Source organism: Sturnira hondurensis, unplaced genomic scaffold, assembly GCF_014824575.4.
Source record: "Sturnira hondurensis isolate 20B ecotype Veracruz unplaced genomic scaffold, ASM1482457v3 Scaffold0004257, whole genome shotgun sequence".
NCBI lineage: Eukaryota > Metazoa > Chordata > Mammalia > Chiroptera > Phyllostomidae > Sturnira > Sturnira hondurensis.
In genome coordinates, this window is record NW_028076888.1 from 2716272 (window position 1) to 2740577 (window position 24306).

The window sequence follows — 24306 nt, forward strand, 5'->3', positions numbered from 1 at the left end:
AGCTTTTGTGTCTGAGCCCCCCAGGAAGGGAGGGTTTTTACACTCATTTCAAAGCGGAGGAGGCTGAAGCGCACGGAGCCACAGCTTACTTGCAATCTGATGCGGGGGCCCAAACTGCAGCGACTCCCCAGGCTCGGCCTGATCCCATGGGTGGGCTGCAGGGTCCTCCGGTTGGAGCGCGGCACGCAGTCGTACACGTTCCGGTGTTTTGGTGCAATTCACCGCTACCTACTGGCAACCTATTAAGAAAGCGATCAGACTCCTAAACCCCCCGCCGACTCAGAAACGTGAACGAGCCCACATCGAGGTGCTTTCTGGGGGCTCTGATGTCACAAAGCTGCCCTGGGGACAGGCTCAGTGATGGGAAATCCTGCCATTTTCAGGAAGAATAGGTCAAGGTTTTCAGTCGCTGCTATTCTTGCTTCCTCTTGGGAGCATTTTCCCACGGCTTCGGCTTGCCGGGGATGGGGGCTCTGCCCTGTGCTGTGCAGGGTTGGGGGTTTGCCTGTTTTCTAGTAACTGGGCTTTAAGGCGCCAGGCAGTGGTGGTTCTGGTTGGAATTATCTGCATGCCAGATGCTGGCAAGGTTTATGCCCTCAATTTGCCTGTCCAGTGTTCCTTCACTGGTGATGTGCTATGACTTTGACATTGAAACAACTTCTAACATACAGCCGAGATCAAGCTCCCGAGTTATTTTTAAGTTTATAGGGCATTCTTCTGTCGTACAAAGTTACGAGTCTGCCCTCTAGAAGGCGAAGTGAATTGTATGTATTCCCTCTTTGTCACCACCAGGTTCTTTCTCCACTGGGAAGTGGGAACAGGTGGGAGGGAGGGGCGTGGCACGCTTTGCCCCACCTGGGCCTGGTGGGGGCGGTTGAGTAGAAAAAACTGAAGAGCCCATTGTTAGTAGATTGGGGGGGGATGTTTTGAGGCCCATTTTTGTTAAAATGCTGGGTTTGGTGCAAGGGCTCTATAGACACCTTTAAACTTATATTGTCACAGAGCAGATGACCCCACACATGGCAGCCCTGCCGCCCCTGGGTTCCCCGGAACCCAAGTGAGTGACGCCTCGGCAGCTGCCCAAGGCAACCAGGGGCCTGCCACCTGGTGGTGGGGGGAGCTAACAACCCTCAGGACGGGCAGCTCTGGTTTAGCCAGAGGGGACGAAGCGCTCCTGTCTGTTTCTACTCTGCCCTCTGCACCAGCTCCTCCTCTCTGGGGATGGGGTGGGGTGGGTGGGTTCTGGGCCTGGGGGTGTCAAAGGCTGAAAGAATAAACTCAGTCACAAAAGCAGGACGTGCTAGGCTGTGCCAGAGGCTACTTACTGGTGGGTGATGGGGGGCTCCAACCGGGCCCCGCTGACGCACGTGCAATGTCTGCCTGCCCGTCTGCTCCGTCCCAGCCCCTCACTGCCCAGCGGGTGCGGCGCTTCAGGGCCCCACGGCCTCCCTGGGTTTGAAGCTCGGCTCTCCCGTTTACGGGGCTCCCTGACCCTGGACGGTTTAGCCTTGGTTTCCTCTGTAACGCTGGCTGTCGGAGGGCTAACCAAGTTAATAAGTGCAAAGTGAGCAGCATGGACCCCGGCCCGTGGTAAGTACTTAATAAGTGTTAGATGTGGTTATTGTTACTAGGACTAGGTTCCAGCTGTTGGAGCCTGCCAGGATGGGCAGGAGAGCACGAGGGGCCAGGGCACAGCGTCCGGGCGGGGCCTTCTGCAGGGAGGCGGTGCCCCGCCTGGGCAGCTGTGCCCTGGCCCTGGGCAGCCCTGTTTCAACTTCTAAGAGGTGCCACCTGAAGTTGGTCTGTTTGGGACCAAGTCTCAGAGAACATTAAACAAGGATGTTGTATGGCTTTTCAGGAGAGCTACAAAGGTCTGAATAAGGTGTGGCCCAGCCCTTGAGAAGGTCACGTGGTTGTAAGAGCAACAGCGAGGGTCTTGGCCAAATCACTCTTTTCTGGGCCAGCGTTTTTCCCACCTGCCCAGCACGGGGTTGGGTTGGTTTTGAGTGGCACACAGGCGTTCTCCTTGTATGCCAACTCCGACGGACGGAGTCCAGAAATCGGGAGCCACTTTGGCCTGGGCGGGGAGGGCTCTTAATGGATTCGTGATGTCCGCACGAGGCCAGGCAGAGGGCAGCAGTGGCCCTCCTTGGATTAGCCCAGGGGTCCTCAAGCCCGGTCGCCCCTTGGAATCACCAGAGAAGGTGCACCTTCTAACGTGGGGCCAGGCTGAGCCCTGCTGGGGTAGACCCGCCCAGGTTTCTCGCAGCCCTGCGCTCTGTGCCTTCTCGGCAGGGTCTAGCTCTCCCAGAGCCCTGAGCTCCAGCAGAAGGGATGGGGGAGTTAGAAGGCCAGCCTTCTGCCGGTTTTATTGCTGGGGCAGCTTTCTCTTTAGGTTGGGAGATAGAGGCTGAGGGCATGGGTGTGGTTGGGACACACTGTGCGGGTGTGCATGCGGGAGGGGGCTGGGCTTCAGAAAAGCCAGGCTTACTCTGCCTTCATCAGGGAAGCCCTGGGGATGGCTCGGTTTCTCCTTCAAGCTCCTCTTAGTCCCGGGGGCAGGGGGGGGAAGTTGGGGCGCTGCAGAGGCTCACAGAGGCCTGCAGGAAGTAATGCGCCCCAAACTCACAGGTCCCACCTCTGGGCCTTCGGAAGGCGTGCAGCGGGGAGAAGGAAGCCGGTGAAAGCTGACTGGGTGCCGAGATGGAGGGCGCGGGGCCGGGGTGCCAGGCTTGGGGCTGGTGAATCAGGACCACGGGCGGCCCTGGACGCTGACAGTAAAGCCAGCAAAGGCAAGACGTTTCTGGGAGACCCGGCCTCAGCCCCTCCATGGGCCCAGAGTCCAGCCAGCTTTCCTCGGCCCCTCCCAACACCCCCTCAGNGTTTCTCCTTCAAGCTCCTCTTAGTCCCCGGGGCAGGGGGGAAGTTGGGGTGCTGCAGAGGCTCACAGAGGCCTGCAGGAAGTAATGCGCCCCAAACTCACAGGCCCCACCTCTGGGCCTTCGGAAGGCGTGCAGCGGGGAGAAGGAAGCCGGTGAAAGCTGACCGGGTGCCGAGATGGAGGGCGCGGGGCCGGGGTGCCAGGCTTGGGGCTGGTGAATCAGGACCACGGGCGGCCCAGGACCACGGGCGGCCCTGGACAGTAAAGCCAGCAAAGGCAAGACGTTTCTGGGAGACCCGGCCTCAGCCCCTCCATGGGCCCAGAGTCCAGCCAGCTTTCCTCGGCCCCTCCCAACACCCCCTCAGGAATTCCAAAGAGCAGGTCATGGGGGCTCTGTCTCCCACCCGGAGCAAGATAGAAGCAATCAAATAACATAAGAGTTCGATAATATTTTAAAATAAGCTTTATTTAGATTTTTTTTTAATATTTTATATTTGCATCCATGCCTTCGAGAAACCTTGCCCCTGGGAAAGGTTATTTTCATCTGGCGTTACCCATAACTCATTCGCTATTTGACGTAGTTCTCTTAAATAAATCATCCTTAGGAACTCTTAGAATTGTCTCCTAATTTACAAAAACTGAAATGAAAAGGAACTACTAAATCATTACCAGGAGTGGTTGCCATCTTACTTTCTCGTAAGGGAAAAACAATACAAATCAATCAAAAGGAAAAAAAATTCACGGGGCAGGGGAAGTGTATTCTAAAATCTCTCTCTGCCGAGCAAGATGCCAGGCCTCGGTCTCTCCATTAAACAGCCCAAGGAGGCCAGAAAGCGCCCTATTAGGTGCCCGGCCGGGTCCTTCCCAACCCCCACCAGGTCAGGAGGAAAGGGAGCCTCTGGCTGGGGCTTTTCTGTTTGTTTTAGAGTCTGGGGACAAAGTACCCTATCGGTTCCAAGAGATGCTCCGGCATCTGAAAACCTTGTTTCTTGGAGAGAGCTGACAATGCACAGTTAGCAGAAAGCGCAAGTACTGCTGTTTAGAGGGGGTGTGAATGGAGCTGTGTTAGTAGTTAAGGGGGAGGATTGGGTGGGAGGCACGGGGTGGGGGGAATTCACCCCCCAAAAGGAAAGGGAAGCTAGTTTGCAGCCTCGGGGGGCCCTGGCTTCTAGCTCACGTGATTTCTATCACCCCATGTTTATTTAATGCACACGGCACCTTGATGGTGATGCCTCACAGGCCAACTCCGCTCCCCAGACACTCCCTCCTACCAGCTTTCTCTCCTGGGGTGACTGGGCTCAGGCTGCCTAAGGGCCCACAAGAGCTTCCGCCAGGTGTGGCTGCAGGAACCAAAAAGAATGGGGAGGGCAGAGGGCCTGTGCCCTCAGTCCTGACACCGAGTCCCCCCCCAACCCTCCCCTTGAGGCAAGAGCCTCCCCAGTGACACCTGCCTGGTCAGTGTGCAGAATAACCCACGGAGGAGAGAGACAGAGCCTCAGGGAGGGACGTAAGCTGCTGGAGGACCCCTGTGGGGCCGCTTGGCCGAGGGTCCCCTGTGGTCATACCCTGTGGCCATGCAATCGGCTATCTCTCCCATATATTCATGCTCACTCCGAAGACAGACCCAAGAGAAGGTGACTCTTACAGGAGGCGCTCTGCTCACTGAGCTCAGTGTTTCGTAGTTCAGGCAAATAAATACATAGAGAACAGCCTGGAGAGAGCTATGGACAGGAAGAAAGGTGGAGCGCACTTCCATGCAGGGGTGGAAGAATGCGGGGAGAGAGAGGAAGAAATAACGGAGAACGGCAAGCTCTTGAGACCCCACACACCCTGGGTTCTGGCCACCCTAAACTCTACCTTGCGCAGTTTGGCAGCAGTGTGGTAAGAGACTAGACAGGCCGACAGAAACACCCACCTCCCACTGCCCACCCCCCCACCCCATGGAAAAATATACATTCCAATATTTATGTAATAATTTAGATAGAATAAGTCTTCTGCATTGTGCAAATAAATTAAACGGAACAATGTTCTTTTTCTTTTTTTTTCCACAAAGAAAGAAATGGCAACGCAATTTAAAAACTGGCAGGCCATTGAAAAGAGCCCGTTTGACCTCGGCAAACCCAGCTAAGATAGAGGCCCCCTGGCCGGGTTTTGAGGGTCTTGCGGAGGACAGACCTTACCCTGACGACGGTGGCGATTTGTGGTTAAAGTGACTTGGGCGTGCCCCGAGAACAGGGTCTGGTCCCACGCGTTCACACGGGGGTGGGGGTGGGGGTGGGAGCGGGGGGAGGGGGAGGACATAAAAACAGACCACATCCTCGGGCAGACGGGCTCCAGAAGTAGCAGTGTGGACGAGGGACATTTACAAGCACGGAGTGCACAATAGGTTTTTGTTATTTACAAATACACAGCAGTCCTTCAAGTTTTCAAGTTTCATAAAAACGAGGAGGGGAGGGGAAAGGGGGAGGAGAAAAACCCCAACGAACTGAACAAAAGGTAACATTGAAAAAAAGAAAAAGAAAAACAAAAACAAAAAACAAAACGAACCCAGATTAACAACACAACTGTATCGCGCCAAAGACGACAGAGTTGACATATTAACACACGTCTGTAGTATGTACATCAATTACAGAGGTGGCGACGCACGGGGGAGGGGTCACACGTGTTTGCGCCTGGCCACACCCCAATCCCTCACGCCCCACGCACGCACACCCCCGCGTGTCCCATGCACGCACACACGCACATCCACACGCACTGACACGCCTGCCGGGCAGCAGGCCAAGGGAGGCGGGTATCACCAGTCCGCGTCCTCCTCTATGTAATAATCAGGGGCGGTACCATCAAAGAGGCCGGGGTCGAGGGACTTCCGCTGCTTCCCTCTGGCGAAGACGCGGGAGATGGAGCCAAATCCCATCTTCTCTTTCTTCTTTTTCCGTTTTTGGTCTTCAAGATCCTCTAGTGACTGAGGAGTCGGGGCCAGGCGGCAGGAATACAGGGGAGAAGAACAAAGCCAACCTGAGCTGGGGGCACAGCACAGGAGGGGTGGGGATGGCCAGGGCAGGGGGCAGGGGGCACCCGTGGTCAGGATGCCAGGGTCTGCCTGGCGCTCGAGGAGGAACCTTGGGCCAGTTACCCAAGACTGTCATGAGGATGTCACTGAAGTGAGAACAGGTAATCAGCCTCTCGTAATGGGTAGCTGCTGGCAGTGTGCGCAGCATCATTTAAGTCGTTGGCCCGCGCCTTCCACTGCCCCGAGGGCTTGCAGGAGTGTGTGCACACAGTGGGCTGTGGGCCGGCCACAGGTCCTGCCTGCAGGGGCATGGGGCAGCAGCACCAGTCCCTGTGAAAAAGTCCCTGGGGAAAAGGGGGACTGGGGGAGCCTGGATCTCAAGGATGGAGGAAACCTGAGCTTTGCGGCGGCCCCAGGCAAGGACCCTGGACCTGGAGGCCCTGGACAAGGAGCAGGACTGGCAGAGGCCGAGCGAGGAGGCTGGGGCTTGAGTTCTAGTCTTGCCTGCAGGATAAGGATGGGGACTTGGGGGCTGGCGTCTGCCAGAGAGCTCTGCAAACTGTCATGTGTGTTGCACAGATAGGGGGCACCATTCTCCATCAGAAAGGTGGGGGATAGACTAGCTGAATGGTTCCCAAAATACATTCCTCAAATTCCAGGCCCAGCTCACACCTGGTGGGACAGAATCTCCAGGTTGAAGGGCCCAGGAATCCGCATTTAGGGAACTTCCCTGGTGGACCCTGATGGGACGGACAGGTGCACAGGTCATCGTGAGGGAGCCCCAGGACTGACACTGACCTCAGAGACCCCTCTGACCCTCGGATTCTTGTTGTTTTCCTCCCTGCACATCCCCTTCTTATGCTGGTGACAGACTATTGAAATGTTAAAAATGAACAAAAGTTTCCTGCACCGAGGGGCCCAATGAGCTCGTGGCTTAGGTCATCAGGCTTCCGCTGCCAGGAGAGAGGACATTACCAGAGCAGCAGGGTGAGGGAAGTGTGATGCACTTAGTAGGTTTACAGGTTCAGAAGGGGGCACGGAAGGACAGACCCAGTGGCAGGCCTGATGCAGGCCCCAGTCCACATGTGACTTGCAGAGTGCTGTAACTCCTGTCTACCCTGGGTGCCCGGGTATGGGGAGTGGGGGTCCCGGGGGCCCGGGGGATGAAGTCGTGGTCAGGCCGGGGTGAAGGGAGGGCCAAAAGCGAGGGCGCACCTACCTGTACAATAGGGTTGTGCAGGTTCTTCTGAACTGGGCCGGGACTGTCGCCCTGTAGCCAAAGGAGAAGAAGGAGATGAGAGAGCAGAGACACAGGACACACGAGAGCAGAGGTGGCCCGTGAGGCATGGGCCCTTCCGCGAGAGGAGGCCATCCCTTAGGGGCCACCCTGCCTCTGAGTGGGGAGCTCGCCCCCCACCCCTTTCGCAGACACTCCCAGGTGGCTGAGTGGGGAGGGCCTGGGGCTCACTGAGGTGCTGACTCAGAGGTCCCGGTCTGAGGCCCTGGGGTGCTCTCCTGCCTGCTCCCTGGCCTCTTGAACCCCAACACCCTCTGAGTAACAAAGCAGTTACTTAATGCTTCTGAGTTTCTGTCTCAGTTGGTTTACTGTGTTGGAACTGGAGGTTGGTCACACTTGGTGCTTTTCCTAAATAAATAATGATTCTATAGAAAAGAGCATAAAAGCAAAGAATTTTGGAACAAGAAGATTCGGGAGACTCTGTAGCCTCAAACTTCCCCCGCAAACACAATGAATCACTTATTTTGTGGAAGGGCAGAAGGATTCATTAGCCTGATTCACAGATACACCGGCTCCACACAGCCCAGTTATCATGGAGCTAATTAAAAGCAGAGCTACAGTGCACATTTGGGACAGTCTGGTTCCTCCTGGCCTAGTTCCTCTCCCTAAGGTGCACAAAAGTGCATGTGCAAAAAGTCTTCACAACACGCCATAATTAGTATGTGCTGCCAGGGCACTAGCAGATCATTTCCATCACAAAAGTCATTGCTAGGGAGACCCCTGGCGGTTGTTCCTAGAATTGCAGGCAAAGGGCCCATGAAGAAACAAAGTCTGTGTCACTTGCCACATCCATCAGCAATGCAGAGTCACCACCTGGCATTGCTCAAAAGTAGTGGCCAGAGCACAAGAGGATGAGGAGGGGGGTGTCCTTAGTCCAGACGTGGCTGCTCTTGCTGCTGTGCGGTCACATGACTGACAACAGAGGGTTACCTGGGGCTATTTTCGGGCTCCTCCTGGCTTCCCTGTGTGCACATCTGTTGGTGCGTGGGATGAAGGTAGTCGAGGGGATGGCGGGAATGGAACAAATGTTAGTTTAGTCTTTAGTCCTGTCTCCAGGTTTACAAGCAGAGCTCACAGCAGGCAGCTATGAGAGGCTTACTCTGGGTAGGGCCACCTTCGCCCAATTTACGGGGAAAAGAACGAGGCCAGTGCCCACCGAAATGTACCCAGACAACCGGCTTATCGAAGCACCATGCCCCGGAGGCAGGGCCCTGTCTAAGGTGAACTTGGAAATACACGGGCTGGCCCTGCCGCCTGTAGCAGCAGGTATGTGCCAAGGCCAAGTTGGGCAAAAGGCTAGGCCCGTGGCAGAACAAGTCCACGGGCCTTTAGAGAACGCTTTCTGCAGAATGCGTTTTCCAACAGCGTTCTGGCTGTCAGAGCCCCTTTGGGCCCATCAGGGGAAGACACACACACACAAAAAAGGCCCTTGAGAAGTTATTCCCATTCGGGCTGTGCACAGATACGCAGGGCGCTGGGCCACGCCGTGAGAGGCTGGCCCCTCACAACCAGGGGACAGATGCCAGAGGCCCCTCTGGTGACCTGCCTTCTTCGCCTTGGCTCTGTCAGTCAAGACAGCCTGTGTCACCAGGGTGCCCTCCTGGGGAGGAGAGAACACATTGCTTCCTTTCAGAAAGCCCCAGTTAAAAAACCGCCCGACCCTTGGTGAGGCCCCAGGCCCAGCAGCGACCTTCTCCCCAGTATGACGTGAGCTGGATAAGCTGCCCATGCACCAGGCTGCGGCAACTTAAAGTTCAGCCTTAGCTACTTTTATAAGTGCTTTTCATTGTTATTGTAGTGAGAAAAAAAAAACAAAACGCTTCCATTATGGTTACTTGAATATAGGACAGCTACTGATTTTTATAAATTGATTTTCAACCAGTACTGTTAGGTACTAGCTTATTATTAGTTCCGTGGCTTTTCAAGGTTGTTCTCCCGAGTTTTCCAGGTAGATAATTGTATCACGGCAAGTAAGGGTTATTTTGTCTTTCCTTCCCACTGGATTCATCTCATTCTTTTTATGATCTAGTTCGCTACATTCATTGAGTTTTCGAGAAAGCCTTCCCGTGCACTTGAAGACCTGCTGTATTTTGTCTGTCTTTGGGTCCTGCGGGGGAGTCCCGTGTACCATCAACCACGTGCTGGAGCAAGAATGAGGCGTGGCCCCCACCCCCAGCCTTTCATATTAGAGCCTAGACATGGCGCCCTCCTGTCCTCTGACCCCTGACCCACCTCCACTCATCCTTGTCCCCCCCCCCCGCCCCGCCTTGGGAGCCTCTCCTGCCTAACTAGTCATCAAGAGTTAGGTGACTAGGGACACGGGCCTCATGGTAGCTGCCACCCAGTATGCAACCACAAAGGGGTTGATTAAATAAGCAAGGCAAACACATTTGGAACAAATTCACGGACCCCTCTCCAGAACTTCACGCCAAAGCTTCTGGGAGCTCAGAAAAACCCGGCTTGTTCCTGGATGAAGACTGGGCACTGGCCCCACAGGGAAATGCTGAGCTGCGGGGTGGGGGTGGGGGTGGGGGGTCACGCCTGGGAGGAGAAGCCCACAGTCTCGGCTCGGACACAGCCCACCAGGGGGAGCCCCGGGCTGCACAGACCCCATGGCCTACCCCGGCCCGCCTTCCTCTGGGTTTTCCTTGCCCTCCCGGACACAGGGAGCAAACGGGCCTCCTCTCTTTCTCTCCCCACATCCATCTCTTCGTGCAAAAGGAAAGAACAGAACAGGAAATGCCTCCGCCAGAGTGCTCCCTGGGTGGACGAGAGGAAACAGCGAGTGCGTCTTCGCCCCTCCACCCGCCCCCGCGGGTTTCGGGCAGGGCCCAGGGCCGGGCCCTGCTGCTGCTGGCCTTACGTTGCAGAGGGAGTGCGTCCGGTGTCGGGGGGAGTTGATGTCGCTCGGCGTGGACGACCGGTCGCCTTCCGCGGCAGACGCGTCGGAGATGACAGAGGGCTGCCGGGAGTGGCAAGGGCTCACCCTGACCGCTGGAAAGCAGGGACAGGGAGGAGTGAGGGATGGAGGGAGGGTCCTCACCGGCACTGCCTTGCCGGTGACTCCACCGATGCCCCCATTACACAGACGAGAACACTGAGGGGACGCCTGCCGAGCTCTCCGCCCCTCTATTCCACAGCCCCACTCATGGTCAGCAGCTTCCAGAAGAATCTCCCACCATGGCCTTGGGATCCAATTAGGCTCCCTCTTCTCAGGTGAGGGAGGGGAAGAGGCAGAGTTTCCAGGGACCTCAGTGACTGTCCCCACAATGCTGCCACCACCTGGACGATCCCTAAACCTGCTGGCGCACACCAGCTTCCCAAGCAAGAAGCCTCGAGGCCACCAGCCGCTCCTCGCTTTCTGCCACACCGGGTCATCACCAGGGCTTCTCAACACAACCCCAAACATGCCCGCTGCTCTCCGATCCACTGTTGCACCACCCCCGCCGCCCCCGCCCAAGCCTCACACTGCAGAGAGAGCCAGCCATCTGGTCACTCTGGGGGTAAAACCGCATGTCGCCGCTCCTGGCCACGGAGGCCGGAGGGAGGACAGCCAGGCCTACCTGACGGTGCCCGACATGCCACCCCCCCTTCCTGTCTCTGTCTGTGCTGGCCCTGCTGCCCGTCGGGCACCTTCTCATCTTCCAGGCCTGTCCCGAAAGAGGCCTTCCTCAATGACCAGCTCTCCCACCGTCTCATTTTCCCACCAAAGCACCTGTTTTCTGTTCATTTCCCTCCTGGCACTAATTACCATCCGTCATCATTTTGTAAGTTGGTTTAGGGACACGGTGTTGACTGTCTTCACACCTACAATGTCAGCTCCATCGGGACAGGCACCCTGGGCGTCTTATCCACACTGAACCCGAGCTCACGGTGCTTGGCCTGTAGTAGGTGCTCACTTGATAGTTGTTGACCGAAAGGCTCAGCTGGAAGCCTGCACCAGACTGCACCCAGCAGACTGCCTTCCTGGGTGCAGGTGCAGGAGTTGGGTAGAGGAAGCACGCTGTCCCCAAGACTGACTGAGCACCTACTATGTGCAGGTAGCATGTGGGCAGGGAGGGCTATACCACTGAGAAAGACAGCCCTTGCTGCCAATGCCATAAGGCCGGGGTGGGGTGGGGTAGTGGCACAGAGGGGCTTTGGAGCCAGAACTTGGGTTCCCTGAGAGCTGAGGTAACGGCAGGACTTCAGAGCTCCAAAGGCCAGCTGCCTGCCCCCAACCTGCATGACACATCCCACTCACAGGAGTGACAGAGAATGGAGTCAGGTGGGCTGCAGGTGTGCAGAGGAGTTTGGGGCCTGTACTGTGGCCAGTGGGTGCATACGCTGCCCAGAGGCTGGGTCCTTCCTCTGCCCAGTGCCTGCAGTGAGCACCTGCGACATTTACCTCCGGCCTTCCCACACATCCTGGGGTGGTGTGGAGCTGTCAATCAAGGAGCTCAGCCGTCTCCCACACTGAAGAATCATTGTGCTGGCTGCCTAGACACAGTGATTGGTCCTGGGTGGGGCATGTGACTCAGGCTGGCCAATCGGAGTCCTTCTTTGGGGTTTGCTATGGATATAGAGATAGTTCCCCCTTCTCAAGGCTTTTGAGCTGTAAGCTAAAATCGTGGAACTGCTGGGAACTGTTTGCTGCCTTGTGGAAAGAGACAAAATGAGGCCAACGGGAGGTAGGCGGAGATGAGACAGACGGACGCAGGTACCGTCTAACAGGTGGGATGCACCTGCATCTGAGGTCCACCTCTGGGACTGCTCAGGTACCCGAGCCCATGGCTTCCACTCCACACTCCCCTGAGCAGTCACTGTGCCTTCCCCACCGGGCCAGACGGCCGCCTGAGAAGCCCCCACAGCCGTGGCTGGGCCAGGACTCACCTTGCCGGTCTGCAGGGTGGGGGGGATGTGAGTGGTAGAGAGTTTGCTGGCTCTGCCGGATGGCTGCAGTCAGGGGCAGGTCCGCCTGCACCACCCACTCCTGGTTGCCGTTGAGCACCGTCTCGCCCGGCATGGCCAGTGAATGCCGCTTGGGGACGTCCTTGGTCAGCGTAGCTAAGGACTGCTTGGCCTGGAGAGAGCCGGGAGACAGGAAGGGGATGACGCGATCAAGGGGCCGTCTTGGCCTGCTGCTCGGCCATCACCCAGCACCCCGAGAACCCCGTGAACGGGCCTGCGCACCAGGGCATCTGTGGTGCTGCCTCGGGTGCCCATCGGTAAGTTAGGCACCTGCACGGCGGGCCTCACCTGGGTTTCACCCCTTAGTTCCTGACACTACAGAATGAGACCAGCAGTATGGAGAGAAAGAGGGCGCGCCACACACTCATCACCCACCCTCGGGGGTTCTCCAAGGACGAGCTGGGACTTGAAGGGCGGTGTAAGACAATGGTGTTTACAGGTCTATCCCCTTAGCGCCCCCCAAATTCAACCTGGGATCTCCCCTTCACCAGGTGCTGTGCCGTGCAGGCGGAGGACAGGGCAAATCCTCACCCTGGCTCTCAGGGTCACAGGATGAGAAGGCAGGCAGGGGACACGGGGATGTGCAGGGACCCGTGTGGGGCTGGGCTAGGGAGTTGGGGGCAGCGCGGGGACAGCTCTTCCTTTATCTGGTGACTGAGGTCTCTTAGCTTTGGGCTACCTCCCCCAGGATACGTGGGGTTTTGTTAGAAATAATCTCACACTACTGTGGGGAGAAAAAGGGGACACACAGATGGGCCCGAGGGCCCCACACCGAGATCCCCAGTGAATCCCGTGCCCCAGTGAGTCTGAGCCACCGCAGTGCTGGCTGTGCCGTAGTTTAAGCATGGATACAGTAAAAACCTTCATCTCATCTCTCCTGCTCCAGAAATTTCCAGGCCTTGCCTAAGGCCTGGGCCTCTTCCTGGCAGAATGGAGATTCCAGCCGGTAAATGGACATTCCCTGGCCAAGGGCCGACACGCCCTCAGCACACTGTGTTATTTCGGACAAGTCACTGCCCTCTCAGCCTTCATTTCTGCACCTGCACCATGAGAAGCCCGCACCGAGCGGCCCAGGCGTGCTCTCCAGCTCGGAACCCCAGGAGTCTGTGAAATCACCCCCGTTCCACCACCAGCCCCCGGGGCATATGAACCTATCGGGCAGAAGGAAGTGAAATTGAGGGTATCAGCCCTTCTCTCAAGCCCAGTAACGATCTCCTCCATCGCTCAGAAGACCTTCAGTGTGACAGTCCTGAGTCTCAGGGAGGGGGCATGGACTTATCTGTGCCCTCAAAACCAGAAGCTCAGAGGAGCGAAGTGACTTGGCCAAGAGTGGACGGCAGGCACGACATCTGAGCTGGGCTCCAGGCCTGGGTGTCTGGCTGCGAGGCCCCCGTGGGTTCCCCGGGGCCCACACTGCGCTGGGACCAGAAAACAAGCAGCCTTCGTGGTGCAGGCTCAGTCCACAAGGCAGAGAGCGGGGCGCGTCCAGTCCCCAGGGAATCCCCGGTCGCTGGCCTGGGGCTGGCACGACCACTGAAGCACTCGGTGAAAACCTGCAGGACAGCTGGCAGCAGGCCTCTGTTAGCACCAGGGCTAACTCAGGACAGAACAACGGAGCAGTCCCTCTGCTGCGGGAGTGAGTGAGGCCGGGTGTGTCCCAGAGCTGCCCTGTGCCTGCAGCAGCACCAGCTCCATGAAGAATCCAGCCTCCGGGCCCTCCCCGCTGGCACCCCTCCTTGGGGGCAGCTGCTCCTGGGGGGACGGCCCGCTCCCTTCTTCCTGCCCAATCCATCTCGGCTGCCCTGAAGGTGGACACAGGAGACACACGAGCACCCATGGGCGTCTGCCGCCCTGCGGTGATGAGCCCGCTGCTCTGCCCTCCGGCAGCACCGCTGGGCTCGAACACGGGACGCAGGAGCTGCCCCTGAAACAAGCCGCCTCTCACGGCAGCACAGGAGGCCCGGGCAGGGTCACTCTCCTGTCCCCACAGGCTTTCTTCTCCCAAGTGGAGCCTCGCCCGCTGGGGACTTGGAATGGCGCCTTCTACTCGGCCTGCTGTCTGATGTGACCGCTACCTGGCCACGGGGAGGTCCCCTGTGGCTGGTCCTGCGGGATGGAGTGCTTTACCTGGGAGTTCTGAAGCACAGGATCCTCTCCCAAACTGCCTGTCATGACGTTAAACCTCTGATGTTAAACCTCCACACGGGTGTGGACTGCGGGCGAGGCACGTGGCGTCTTATTTAAACCCTGCATGCCCGCTGGGCTCTGCCACGGCTGCTCCCGGCGGCAAGTCCCACGGCGCTTCTGACTAATCTCTCCCACTAAATGCAGCAAGACGCCAGGAACTCTGACACCCTTTCTCATCTCTGAACCCCGAGTCTGGAGCCCCTGGGAACTGGTGACTTGCTCCCATGTGACAAAAGCAAAAACACAGCTTGGTTTGGACTGCACTTCTACAACTTAGTTGCTGTGTGACCTTGAGCACGTTACTCCATGACTGAGCCTCAGGGTCCTCACTGGTAAGCTGGGAAAACTGAAAGGGAGCATGTCTGTGTAAGTAGCGCCCCCTGGGGGTGTGCAAGGAGAGGGCCCGGCACGGCACTTTGGAGCTTGGGCTCTGAAACCAGACTGCCTGAGTCTGATCCCAGCTCTGCCGCTTCGTAGCCGAGGGCTCCTGAGAGAGGCCCCTCACCTCTCCACGCCTCTGTGCCCTCATCTGCCCGGTGGGAAGAACGTGGCTGCAGTGGAGGCTGCTTGGTCCATGGTACAAACACTCAGGAAATGCAAGTGACTGTTATTATGAAACAGTGTCTATTGTCACACTCAACAGTAGCAGCCACGGTTAAGGATTATTTATGTCCTCTAAAATCAGGCGACAAAAGCCGGGAGGTAGAAGGGGAGAGCAGTGCAGGGCGCAGTCCTCGCCCACCCTCTGAGTCAGGCTGATGGAGGCCCCCAATTGTCTGTAGGGTCTGCTGGTCCAGAGGCCAGGGCGTGTGTCCATGTCAGAGTGAGCCTGGCCCCGAGGGAGGCCGAGTCCTGCTGACCTGCATCCTTCAAGGGATTCCTGCCAGTCTGGGGAATGTCTCTCCAGGCCAAAGGATGGGAGGAGCTGGGGGGCAGGAACTTCCCAAAGCAGGAAATTGGCTGTCACCTTTCCACCTTCCCACCGTGCCTGTGAGCTCTTGACCCTCCACGCACGCCTGCCTGTGCGCTTACACTGACCAGAGCTGTGTTCCAGGGTGTGCAACCCAAGGACGGAGGCTATGTGCAGGAGGGTCCCCGCCCTCTGGCCTCTCCCTGGCCAGCAGTACCATAGGGGGAGCTGCGCAGCACCGCCTGGGGCGGGCAGCCCTGGCGGCCTCCAGGTGCTGAAACCCCGCAGACGGCGGGCGACAGAAGGGACCTCTGACCAGGTGTGCACCCCAACAACACTGGGGCTGTCCGGGTTCTTAGGAAAGCCCCTTTCCTCTGTGTCTGAGCCCTTTTCCTTGTTATAGCAAATCCACCACCTGAGCTGTAAACATTCACCCGCACTATCACACCTAGAGAGGCCCGCTGCCTGCTGGAAGGAGGAGGCAAGAGTCTGAATTTTGTTGGCCAAGACAGAAGCAAGCTGAGTAGTCTGGGGCTGGGGACAGTGGAAGCAGAGGCCAGATGGCTCGCAATCCTGGCAGACCCCGGATGCCCCAGGATGCTTGAGGCCTGTGCTCCCAGGTGCGGAAGATGTATCTGTCTGCCCACAGGGCACCGGAAAGACCTGGGAGAGCAGGGGCCTTGCTCCTCCCTGCGCCAGGGGAGCCAGCACTGTGAACCCCACCTCCACCCCAAGAGAAGACCTATGGGCTGCAGCTTCTTCCGGCCCTGGGTAGTTCTCACCACTAGGGGTCAGCATCCCACAAGGAGAGCGCTGAAGTGGTCCCAAGAGAGACCCCTAGATCCTGACAGCCCCTGGGGGAGCCATGGTCCTGAAGGAAGTGACCGTAGAGAACCTTCATGTCTCCTCATATCATCACTTGCCACGTACAGGCATTGCGCTAAGCACTCCCCTTGCATTATTTTGCTGAAATGATCTCACAGAGCCCTATGCGAAGGGTCCTGCCCAAGGTCACACAGCTACAGGGTGATAAGGCTGCACTTGAACCCAGAACCCATGGCTGTAACCACACTGTGAGCTCACATCAGTGCTCTGCAGGGCCTCCCCACCCCTTGGGGGCTCCTTAGAGTTTCCCAGCCACCTCGTGGGCAGACTGGATGGGCTAAAGACCCTCAGCCCCACCCCAGTACCAGATAAAGGGCAGTGAAGCCCAGAGAAGTTCATTGAACAGCCCAAGGTCACACAGGAGCAGGCAGAAAAGAACTCAGGGCCGTGGACCTCGATTTTTCTGCCAGGCCCCCTGGACACCACCTGGGCTCTCTGTCGCCACATGTGGGCTACGTATGCACCACTACAGATAACACGGCATTTGGAAGTATTCTGAAGGTTTGTTTTAGATTAGAAAAAAGTAACACCTTTCCCCCTGATGACCCAAGGCAGTCATTCTCACTATAGATAAAAATAGGGCCAAAAAAAAAGGAAAAAGAAAAAAAAACTCACTTGTAATCCTAGTACCCAGAGATAACCATTGTTAAAGTTTCTGGTGTATTTCCTCCTAAATGTTTATCTAAACAAATATGTATATTTTAAATAAAAATGGGCCTTTTTAAAGATAGTAGTCTGAGGAATGCGGAAGAGTGGATGGTCTCCTAGCACCCCACAAGCTAGACACACGAGTGAAGAAGATGCCAATCATCACAAACCCCGCCCCTGGCCCCGCCCCTCCCCCCTCGTTCTCTGCCTGACTCCGATTCTTGGATGTACCAACGCCAGCTCCCTGTCTCCCAACACAGCCGGCACCTGAAGGGGGTGTTGGGAAGGGAGGGGTCTCACCATGGCCAGCTCAGCCTCCAGCTCCTTCATCCGGTTGTCTTTGAGGTCCAGCTGGGAGCGCAGCGCCGTGGCGTGGTCTGTGGCCTCCTTGGCTTGGCGCCGGAGTTCCCACTTTTCCCGCTCCAGCAGGTCCTTCTCCTTAGCCAGAGCTTTGACGGCATCCTCGCTCTCCTGCAAGGGGAGAACGCTGCGGTGTCATCACGGGGGAGGGGCGGGGCGGGGCCTCCTCTTGCCCAGAGGTGCCCAGAGGGGCCTTGACTCCCAACCACAGGAAGATGTGGGAGGCCCTGCAGCATGTGGCTAGGAGCTCAGGCTCTGCAGTGAGGAAGCCCTGGGTTCCAATCCCGGCTATGCCACAAACTAGCTGGGAGGTTGGAACAGAGGTAAACCATTAGTAGATGCTCAGGAAATATTTCTCACCAACTAAATGAGCAAATGCTTGTCATGGGTACATTGTTTCATGTCGTCCAGTCCAGTTTCTCTGTATTTAAAATTACGGGGCGGGGTGTCAATACTACATATTTCAAAGAATTGTTAACGAGACTGAATTCGTGTGAGGGAGGTATTTGAACAGAGTGTGACAACAGTGAGGGTAAATAGTGGGTTTGGGGCTTTGTTTTGTTGTTCGGTCACATGTCTGTCACTGGGAGACAGGGACAGAGAAGGGAACACCTGCAGCCCAATCTCCTTGGCTGCCATGGGGTCTTGCCCCCACCCTCCTCCATCACAGCCGGTAATGACACAGGCCAGACCCCTCCTGCATCTGAAGGCAGCAGAGTTCCCGGCCGGGCACCGGGTCCGTGCTCTGGGCCGGTCCCCCTGCGTGAGCTGTTTTCTCTGTAACACTGAGGGAAGGGCCCGGGGCTCCAGCTGTGTGTGCTGGGGCACAGTCAGCAGGCACGGAGCATGTGGGGGCCTGGCCTCTGCCGGCGAGAGCCAAGTTGCAGAATAGCAGCTGCCTTTCCCAGGAGGAAGGGTCCTAGCCGGGGGCCCTGCCCAGCCCCAGCGGCCCAGCCTTGGCCTTCCTAGTCACCAAACTCTAAGTGGCCTGGGACGATGGAGAGAGGTGGCCATCCTGCCCTAACAACCCTGTCACTGAAAGCCTGACTCCCAGGTGGCCAGCGACCAGGAGGCTGAGGAAGACCCTGGCCCCTTCTCTGTGTCTGTCCCAGAGCTGTGGCTACGGCTGAGGGTCTGGGGAGAGTCTGGGTCGAATTCCGGCTTTGCAAGGATGAGCTGCAAGGACTACCATGCCTCAGCGTCCTCATCTGTATGTAACATGGGGCTGATACCACACACATGTGAGGGTGTGGCGGTGAGGACTGACGAGATAATTTACACGGAGAGCTCAGCGTAATGCTGGGCACCCAACAGACGCTCACGCCCTGCATCCCCATGTCTTCTCCCTGGCCCCTGCCTTCCCTGCCCCCTGCCCCGCCATCTCAGAAAGTGGCCTGGGTTCTCTCCAACCCATTTTCTTGTACTGGTGCCCGATACTGGCCATTCAACCAATATTCAGATTCATCAGCAGGTGTGAAAACCCCTGCACTGTGGAGCGTGCATGGAAGCCCCACTGCGTGCTCGCTCTGTGCCACGCTCATGCATCGGCATACCGGGCCCCAGAATGGCAGCCTGGCAGGGAGCCCCTGACAAATCCCGCCGATGAAGCGAATGTGCAGGACTCAGGTCAAAGGCCATCACATGGAGGCTCTGGCATTGCGGGTGAGGCGAGGACACACCTCCTCTGTCACCAGTCCCCCGCTTCAAGGTGCTCTCTAGTGGAGGTGGTGCGGGGACAATCCCTTCTAGGACGCGTCCCTGGCACCAGCACCCTGGGGTCAGGATGCCTGGGTGTGAGTCTCAGGCCAGTCCATTGCAAACTGCCAGCCACCGTCTATGTTGCTAACTCCCAGAAACCTTGACCCACTTGTGAGACAGTGACAGTCCCACTCCCCAGGGCGATGGCTTCAGGAGGGACCGGCGATGCAAGGTAAGAGTGACTGTTACAGAGTCACCAGCCAGCTGTGCTCTCAGGCTCTGGAAGCGAGGAGCCATGCTGATGGGGGTCAGAACAACAGGTGTCAGGCAAGCCCCTGGGGTCACACTATGGGCTCAGCTCTCTCCAGCACCCACCCGGATGGCGAGCTCCTTCTCCGGGGCTGGGCCACGTCCCGAGCATCTGCCCCCAGCCTCCTGTAGCCACGCCGAGATTGTGGAAGGGCCCAGGAAATGCAGAGTGTGGGCCTCAGCTCCAGGGTGAGGACCGTTCCTTGGAACTGGCTCATGGGTAAGAGGCTGCTTACAAAATGTCCCTGAATGAGGAGGGAGGTCCACTAGGACCCTCAGGACCATGTGTGTCTCTATGTCTCTCTGCAGGCACTGGATCCACCGTTCGTCAGCAGACCGAGGGCTCTGGGCCGGGGGAGGCCGGTCGGTGCTTTCAGGCTGCCTGGACCAGCTGCCTCCCCGACGGGGGATCAAACCTGCCACTTAGGTACATGCCCTGACTGGCGATCAACCCCACAACCTTCTGGTACGTGGGACGACACTCCAACCAACTGAGCCACCCGGCCAGGGTGCGCACTGTGATATCCAAACCTCGCCGCCACCCACGAGGTGGAGTAACTCCCCCAGCCCCACAGGCTGTGTGGCGGAGGTCTGGGTCCTTGCTGGGCGTGGAGGCAGGAAAGGAACAGAAGGGAGACCTGCCTCGGGGTTCAGAACCACTGGGGGGCGGGGGCGGCTGGAATCACGAGGCAGGACGTGGCCTCCTCGGTCCCTTCCTCAGGACCCTCCTCCGGGCGCTCCTCAACATCGTCCTTGCCCACAGCTGCTGGTCAAGCCGTTTGCCCTCCGAGCCCCAGCCTTGGCGGTTGGGCGAGCCCCGTACCACCACGTCACCATGGCTACGGAGTCACGGGGTGACAGAAATTTTCCAGTTCCACTGTAATTTCACCTCTGGGAGGTGCTGAGGTCACGAGGGTGGAACCCTCATAAAGGAGACCCCGCAGAGCTCCCGCACCCTTCTGCCACGTGAGGTGGCAGCGGCAAGTCTGAGGCCTGGAGGATGACCAAGAAAACCGAGGCCGATGACCAAGGCCGTGGCGGGCTCCCTCTCTTCCTCTCTGCTTCCGCAGATGTCCTTCTTATCGCCACATCTTGTCTACAAGTGACAGGCCGGGAGAGGCCAACTCTACAGGGACCCAGCTCACCAACTGTGAAGGTCGCAGGCAGCAGAAGCCAGGGCCCTGCTGCTTGGGCTGGCAGCACCTGGGATGGCTGAAAGCCCCAGGCTGCAGTCAGAGGCTGTGGGAGCCCTGCTGGGCTGCGTCCACCACATGTGGGCAGTGAGAGGGGGTCTGGGCAGACGAAGACCAGCGTGGGCCTTTCCATCCACCCCCATCCCCCGGTCTCCGGCACTCTGGCCTCTCAGCTCTGAGGCAGCACCCATGAGTGCACTCGTGTGACTGGCCCATTGAACCTTCCGTGGCCAGCAAAGCCGAGCACACCTGCAGCCTCCACTTTCTCCCCAGAGTGTGCGTGAGCCTTGGTCACGGCCCTTACCACATGGTGTCATGTGCGTGAAGAGCAGGTTTCCACAGTATTTCTGCACCACACACCAGGAGGTTACAGCTCTCGCCCTGCAGATACGGTGGCTTATGAGGGCCTGCTCGGTTGGGGGGACTGACTCTTTTTTCTTTAAGAGTTGGTACCCTCTTCGCTGTGTCCACACCACATACACTAGATTCCTCAGTTACTCCTACCCACCCCACAGAGCCCAACTCATAGTCACCTCTTCTGGGAAGTCTGCCAAGACTGTTTCCCTGCATGCAGAATTTCTGCCTGTCTCACTGGTGCCCCCCAGCTCTCTCTCCACACATTTATCATGGTATCATTAATAAGGTGCATAGCTAACGTTTAGTGAGTGCTTACTAGGCACTAGGCACCAAACTGAGCGCTCTGCATTCAGCACCTCAAACAGTCCTTGTCACGTTTCTCCAAGGTCTGTGCCACATGCTTGGTGTAGCAACCACGGAAACAGAGGCTCTGAAAGGCTAAGCTGTCCAAGGGCACAAACGGGGGCAGCTGGGGCCTGAACCGGGGCCAACATTTATCCAGAGTCCCCACTGTCACCGACGGAGGCGCCACGACCAGGCGTGTTCCATCTCAGTGCCCATGCTGGGCCAGACATGTGGAGAGCCTCCCTGGGGAGTAGGGGGTGACGTGAGCAGAGAGTGTGTGCTCTGGGACTCCAGAGGCCAGCCCGTGCAGGGCGGTGGGGAGGGGAGCTGGTGTCTGCGGAGGGGAGCGGAGCGGGGTGAGGAGGGCGGGCCCCTGACCTTGCGGTGCTGCTCATAGTTCCGGATGAAGTCCCGCAGCTGCTCCTCGCGGCTCTCCAGTGTGGCGTACAGCTGCTGCATCTGGCTCACCAGGTCCGTCTTCTCGCCCTTCAGGCGCTTCCGGTCAGCTTTCATGGCTGGGGGACGGAAGAGAGCATGAGTTCCAGAGATCCAAGCTGTCGGTCAGCCCCGAAAACTGAGAAGAGACCCTAATCCTATCCCCCTTTTAACAGACGGAGGTATCGTTCAGAAAGATGAAGCTTCTCTCCCAAGCTCCCATGCCACTCAGTGGCATTCTCGGGATTCGAACCCAGGTCTGTCTGTTCCTGGAGTCCCAGTTGTCACCAATCAGTTTCACTGATCCAACCAGGAGAGAGCAAGTCCTCGATTTAATGTCTATCCCTGCTCTGAACTGCCAGGTCCCCAGTGTGAAGGAGCTGGAGGCCTGGTCGGCCTTCGACCCCTACGGCCCCGGAAGCTTTTGGCTCCCTGATCCTGTGGCAATGACCCCCCGGGCTACCCTGAGCCCACCAGCGTTTGATGAAAAACATGCCATGGCACATGACACCCCACGAATGTATGAGCAACAGAGGAAAAAACAGATACGCTGAAATTCACCAAAACTAAAAACTTTTATCCTTCAAAGGGCACCATCAAGAAAGTGATTTGACAACACAGGGAATGGGAGAAAATATTTGCAAATCATTATCTGACAAGGGTCTTCTATCTAGGATATGAGTATAGAAGAACTCTTCCAGCTCAATAATAAAAAGACAAATGACCCAATTTAAAAAAGTGAGCAAAGGATCTGGATGGATACTTCTCCAAGAAATGGCCAATAAACACATGAAAAGGTGCTTGACATCACTGGTCATCAGGAAAATGCAAATTGAAACCACAACGCGCTACCACGTCTCACTCACTACAATGGCTAAAATAAAAAAGGAGACAACGACAAGTGTTGGCATGGATGTGGAGAGACTGGAACCACCGTATGGTGTTGGCGGGAATGGAAAACGGTGCAGTTGCTGGGGAAAGCAGGCTGGCAGTTCCTCAGTGATCAAACATCAAGTTACCCTACGACTCAGCAATCCCACTCCTCAGCATGTGCCCAAGAGGAATGAAAACATCAGTCCACGCAAATACTTGCAGGAAAATGTTCACAGTAGCATTGCAGTGAGCCTCATTTTAACAAAACCCAACATCTAAAGATGTAACCTGGTCAGAAGGAACCTCCCACCAGAGCTGGGGCCCGGCTGTCACTGAGGAATCGGAAATTTCCATCTGTCCCCTATCGTTCTGTCCTGGCTGCGCTCCCTGTGGCAGAGGTGGTGGGTGGGTACCTATGTCATCCCATTCCACAGGGGAGGAAACTAAGGCCACATGGCCAGCAAACAGCAGAGTGGGCACCCAACGCCCGGTCTCAGGGAGGTTTTGGATCGGCGGGGCCTGAGAGCCAGAGGGAAACCCTGTTGAGAGGAAGGGCTCCTAGGGAGGCCGCTGACCCAAGCAAAGTGACCACTGTGGCTTTTCAGAGGGGCCTTAGGTGGGCTTCTGCTCTTTGGTTGGAAATGGAACCCCCTGGGCTGACCTCCTTCAGCCCCATCTGGCTGAGAACCAAACTCCAGACTTTGCTCTCAGCACCAGAGCTATGGGAGGGGGCGCCCCCCACCTGCCCTGGTGAATTGCTGGACCTCCCTTCACCTCTTCCAAGTGGCCTTGGAGGGAGTGACGCTGCAGCCCCCTGCTGGCCCCTGTGGAACTCCTCGCTGCTCCAACCCTGCACGTGGTGGAGAGACCGCGTGTCTCTGTCTGTCTGTCAGTGGGGGGCTGCATGTGAGCACACGTCTGTGTGTTGGTGGCCTCAGGGGGGCAGAGCTATGCCTCCCCCATCCACTGGGGGCCCCCTGAGAACACGGGCTGACCTCTGCCTTCAGGTTGGTAGCTCCTCCCTAAGAAGAGAGTGAGCGCTCCCCCAAACTATTTGATCACGCCTCTTTTATAGGCCATGTTCCATACCTGCTGCTGCGAGGGGACAGGGAGGACAAGATGGGGTCCCTATCGTTTGGGTGGTGGCAGATCTGATTGACAAACCCATATATGCATGGATGACACGGGTCTCCATCTACCCTCCTTCTTCCCGAGAGAACCCCGATTTTGCTTGTGCCTAGTTAAAACACTCAGCTTCCCAAGCTCTCTTGCAGCTAGTGGTGGTGGTGGGGGGTGTATCACAGTTCTGGCCATTGTGTACACAGAAGTCTACTGGGAAACCCACTGCATTCTTTATAAAAAAGGTCACAGTATGCTGGAAGTTTCCCTTGCCTTTTGCCCTTCCGTTTTCTTCCTTCTGGGGACATGGATGTGACATCCTGAGGCACAGCAGCCATCTTATAAGCATAAGGATGAAGCCACAAGCTGACATGAGGAGCCAGAGACAGAGGAGCCTGGACTGCGGATGGCATCGCCCAGGCCAGAATTCCTTGTGACAGGAGAAAATACCAACCTCACTGTTCATTGGATTTCCCGTTACATGCAGCCCAATGCACCCCTAACTGACACATCAAGGCAGGCTGTGAGAAGTGCCAGCACCTCCACTGCACAGGCTTTGCTTTGGGCTCCCTTACCACAAGCTCTCCTTGGGGGTCCCTGCTCTGCTCAACTCTGGGCTGAGAACCGAGAAAGCACAAAAGCGGAATCCCTGGGAATGAATGCCAGGTGAAGACGACCTAATAACAAGGAAAGGCGACTTGGGAACCACGGTGTGAACAAAGCTGCCGTCGAGCTGTCCCCCAGCTTTTCTGAAGTCACATTTCCACAACCTGCTTACGAAACCTCCCACGAGGGAGCAGGACCTGGGGCACTGGGGACTCCTGCACCAGTGAGGTGGGCAAGAGGGCG

At 57.2% G+C, this 24306-nt stretch overlaps 1 protein-coding gene across 2 annotated transcripts in view; it reads right to left on the reverse strand.

The window, feature by feature from the left end:
* The window catches only part of KAZN (kazrin, periplakin interacting protein), a 390124-nt gene that overhangs the window by 29810 nt on the left and 336008 nt on the right, over nt 1–24306 (reverse strand). Inside the window, exons 3-8 of one of the 2 annotated variants that reach the window (XM_037045187.1) lie at nt 21409–21545; nt 17069–17239; nt 12061–12250; nt 10052–10182; nt 7111–7161; nt 5720–5843 (exon numbers count right to left, since the gene is read on the reverse strand). In XM_037045187.1, the coding sequence (XP_036901082.1) occupies nt 5720–5843; nt 7111–7161; nt 10052–10182; nt 12061–12250; nt 17069–17239; nt 21409–21545 (804 nt within the window). Of the gene's footprint in view, nt 1–3326; nt 5844–7110; nt 7162–10051; nt 10183–12060; nt 12251–17068; nt 17240–21408; nt 21546–24306 lie in introns of those variants that run through there. The other variant, XM_037045185.1, reaches the window with a different exon arrangement.